This window comes from Vipera ursinii, assembly GCF_947247035.1.
Source record: "Vipera ursinii genome assembly, chromosome: 1".
NCBI classification, from domain to species: Eukaryota; Metazoa; Chordata; class Lepidosauria; order Squamata; family Viperidae; genus Vipera; species Vipera ursinii.
In genome coordinates, this window is record NC_139512.1 from 65,477,712 (window position 1) to 65,481,223 (window position 3,512).

General features: G+C 40.8%; 1 protein-coding gene across 1 annotated transcript; it reads right to left on the reverse strand.

Annotated features, from left to right (window-relative positions):
- Nucleotides 1-822: 822 nt before the first annotated feature.
- On the reverse strand, nt 823-2,388 carry LOC310632493 (prolactin-releasing peptide receptor-like; the record flags this gene model as incomplete). The annotated part of the gene is made up of 2 exons (XM_083349713.1): nt 823-1,349; nt 1,591-2,388. The coding sequence occupies 2 exons, from the start codon at nt 2,386-2,388 to the stop codon at nt 1,212-1,214; spliced, it is 936 nt and encodes a 311-aa protein (XP_083205839.1). The 3' UTR covers nt 823-1,211.
- Nucleotides 2,389-3,512: the final 1,124 nt, after the last annotated feature.

A 3,512-nucleotide genomic window follows, 5' to 3' on the forward strand; every position in this document is an offset into this window, starting at 1 on the left:
CTATATTTCCTACCGGATGGTAGGAGAGTAAAGAGATACCGTCCAGGGTGCGAGTCATCCCTGAGAATCTTCCTCACTCTTCCAAGGCAACGAGCCCTGGCGATGTCATCCAGTGGTGTCAGGGAACAGCCCACAATGTCTTGTGCTGTGCTCACTACCCTCTGTAATACTTTCCTATCCGCGGCTGTCAGACCAGCATACCAAACCACAATACCATACGAGAGGATGCTCTCTATGGTAGACTGGTAAAAGAGGGTCATTAGCTGTTGTTCTACCCTGTTCTTCCGCAAGATCCTAAGAAAGTGAAGCCTCTGTTGGGCCTTTCTAGCCACCTGGGTTGTGTTAACTTTCCAGGTCAGATCTTCACAGAGGTAGACTCCCAGAAATTTAAAGGAGGAAACTCTCTCTACACAGTCCTCCCCGATATAAAGTGGGGCAGGTTCCTCCTTTTTTCTCCGGAAGTCTAACACCATCTCTTTCGTCTTGCCGATGTTTAGGTGCAAGTTGTTGTTACTACACCATATGGATAGTTTTTGTACCTCCGCCCTATATGCTGTCTCATCCCCACCTGTAATAAGACCCACCACAGTTGTATCATCTGCGAACTTGATTATCGCAGTGGATGGGTCAGATGATACACAATCATAAGTGTATAAAGAGTACAGGTAGGGGCTAAGCACACAGCCCTGAATGAAACAAAAACAAAAACATTTCAAGCAAGGCCATCCAAATCTGATAGGCATAAGCATTTACCTTATTCAACAATTTAATCTTAAACATTCCCATGTACTGTATATCACTTATTCCTGAAAACAGTTCTGATTTATAAATTTTAATCACTGCCATCAAATGTAAAAATATACTGTGTAAAAGTACAATATGTGCAGCCACATCTAACTTTCATCTTTGGTGAACAGAGGCATCAGAAAAAAACAAACATAAGTTAAGGTTAATCTTAACCAAAGTTCCACGAAAGAATAAAGAGCAAAGCAGCTGAATACAAGACAATTCTAACCTAACACTTACGTTTGGTGTTCAAAATATACCCTGTTCCACTACATAAATCAACAAGTATGCAATCTATCCACTCATTTTGAATGAAGATAGAAGGTAGAACTACTTATTTCTCATTTGACTTCCTCAGGAAAAAAATAAATAAAGAAAACTGTTGCTGTCCATCCTTTCTCATCCCTTTTGTCATGATCACAGGATTATATGGGATGAGCTGGGATCCAGTCTTGGAATGGGAAAGCAGCCACATTACATGTTTCTTGGTATTGGTTCAAAGAAACGGTGTTTGTGTTCTGTTTGCAGCTCAACTTCTTCTGAGATACCCGCAGGATTATTGTCTGCCAAAGTAAAACAGGTATTTAGTCGTGAGGCCTTGTGGGATGTGAGGCTTGACTTCTTTCTCTGATAAAAATAGTTCCCAATATGGAGTCGTAATTTCTCATGGAGGGAAGCATAAATGAAAGGATTGAAACAGGCTGAACTCATGGCAGCCACATGACATGAAACTTGGATGACATTCACATATCGCTTGTCTAGGATAGCAAATTCTTCATCCATATCTCTAATCAAATTAACCACCTGGAGGGGGAGCCAACAAAGACCAAAACACAGAATCGAAATTAGCAGGATCTGGAAGGTCTTTTCTTTCTTTGTAGTCCACTTTTCTTGGTTCTGACATACGGCTCCCGGGATCTTTCTCTTCTGGAGATGATAAGAAATGGCACAAGAAGAGAACAACACAGCAGAAAGTGGAAGCATGTAAGAGAGGAGGAGCATCATGCAAGAGTAGAGCTGTCTCTCTGTCTTCCGGTGCAACCAGATTTCTTCACAGATAATCATGTCATGGCCAATACTGTTGAGGTCTAGGTAATGGGTATGTAAATAGGTCGGTAGAGAAACCACAAGAGATAAGAGCCAAATAGCAGCCACAATATAGATACAGGACTTGCATCTCACCCTTTGGCGAATGGGGTGCACAATTACAATATATCGATCAACGGCAATGGCTGTAAGTGACAGGACAGACACAGACACCGTGGTCCCTTGCATCAGGGTGACAAAGTAGCACATGAACATTCCAAAAAGCCAGCCTCGGCTTTCAAAGGCATACACGGCGGTCAGTGGAACGCAGAAAATGCACATAATCAGATCGGCAGCTGCCAAGTTCCCAATCAGGAAATCTGTGGTGTTGTGCAGCTTTTTGGTGAAGCTGATGAGACAGAGGAGGAGGAGATTCCCTGTGCAGGCCACTGTCACTAAGAGAGCATAGAGAGGAATGAAAAGCGGCTTCAGCTCAAAGAGGAGATCCAGGCCAGTGAATAAGAGATCTGAACTATTGGAACAGGAGTCATTCAAAGGCTGGGAATGGACCGCCATGTCAGAATCTGATCACGAGGATCTTTTACATTAAAAAGAAAAGGGGGAAATTGTTTTTTTTAAAAAAAAGAGAGAGAGAGAGAAATTAGCCTTTCTTGTGGAAATGCCTGACTCTGTTTATTCAGTAGGTCACCAAGACATGGGGAAGCGTAGAAGGGAAACAGCTCCTTCGCACCTAGAGGGTGCAAAATAATTTCTCGTCTGTGTTGAAGATGTTGCAGCTCTCAGACTTCATTTTCTAGCACTCTTAGGAACTCTTTAAAATTCATCGCTTGTAACTTCTTGACATTTCATTAGACTTCCTCTAAGGGTATTCTTCCCCTCAGAAGGATTTTCCAAGGCTTCTGAAATACTTTTATTGGCAGCTATAAACATGCCCTTTTCCCCAGTCTCTCCCTCTGGATTACTTCTGCTTTTTGCCTTTCTCTCTGATTAATCCTGGATGGCAAATCAATCTGAGCTTGACAATTAGACTGGGCAATTCTTACGTCAAACTTTACTTAAAATTCACTTGTTGCATGAAGTTATGGGTTTCACTGCATCTTCATTCATGTTTGTTCACACTGACCTGCATAAACATAAATAAATGGCAATAGGGAATAATTCCAAAAACATTATCTTAAAGGATTTGATAAGAACAACACTGCATTTTAAAGGTTCGTTTTTCTAAAATGCTAGCTTCCACATATCAGTTAATGTTAATTACTACTTTATTAATTCCTCAGCTAGGTGTGTATATCTATTGTCTATATCTATCATCTATAACATATACATCTCTAGCTCTATATCTATCTAATATCTATAGATATAGATATAGATATAGATATAGACATAGACATATAGATATATATCTTTAATTACATTTAAAATACGAATCCTGGGTGTGTGCATGTTAGAAAGCAAATAAAAGAATCGAACACCAGGATAGACAAAGGTTTCCCCTGTCCAGTCATATTCAACTCTAGGGGGCAGTGCTCATCTCTGTTTCTTAGCTGAGGGAGCCAGCATTGTCCGAAGATATTTCCTTGGTCATGTGGTCAGCATGACTATATGCTGAGGCACACTGAATGCTGTTACCTTCTCACCAAAGTGGTATCTATTTATTTTACTTGCCTTTACATGCT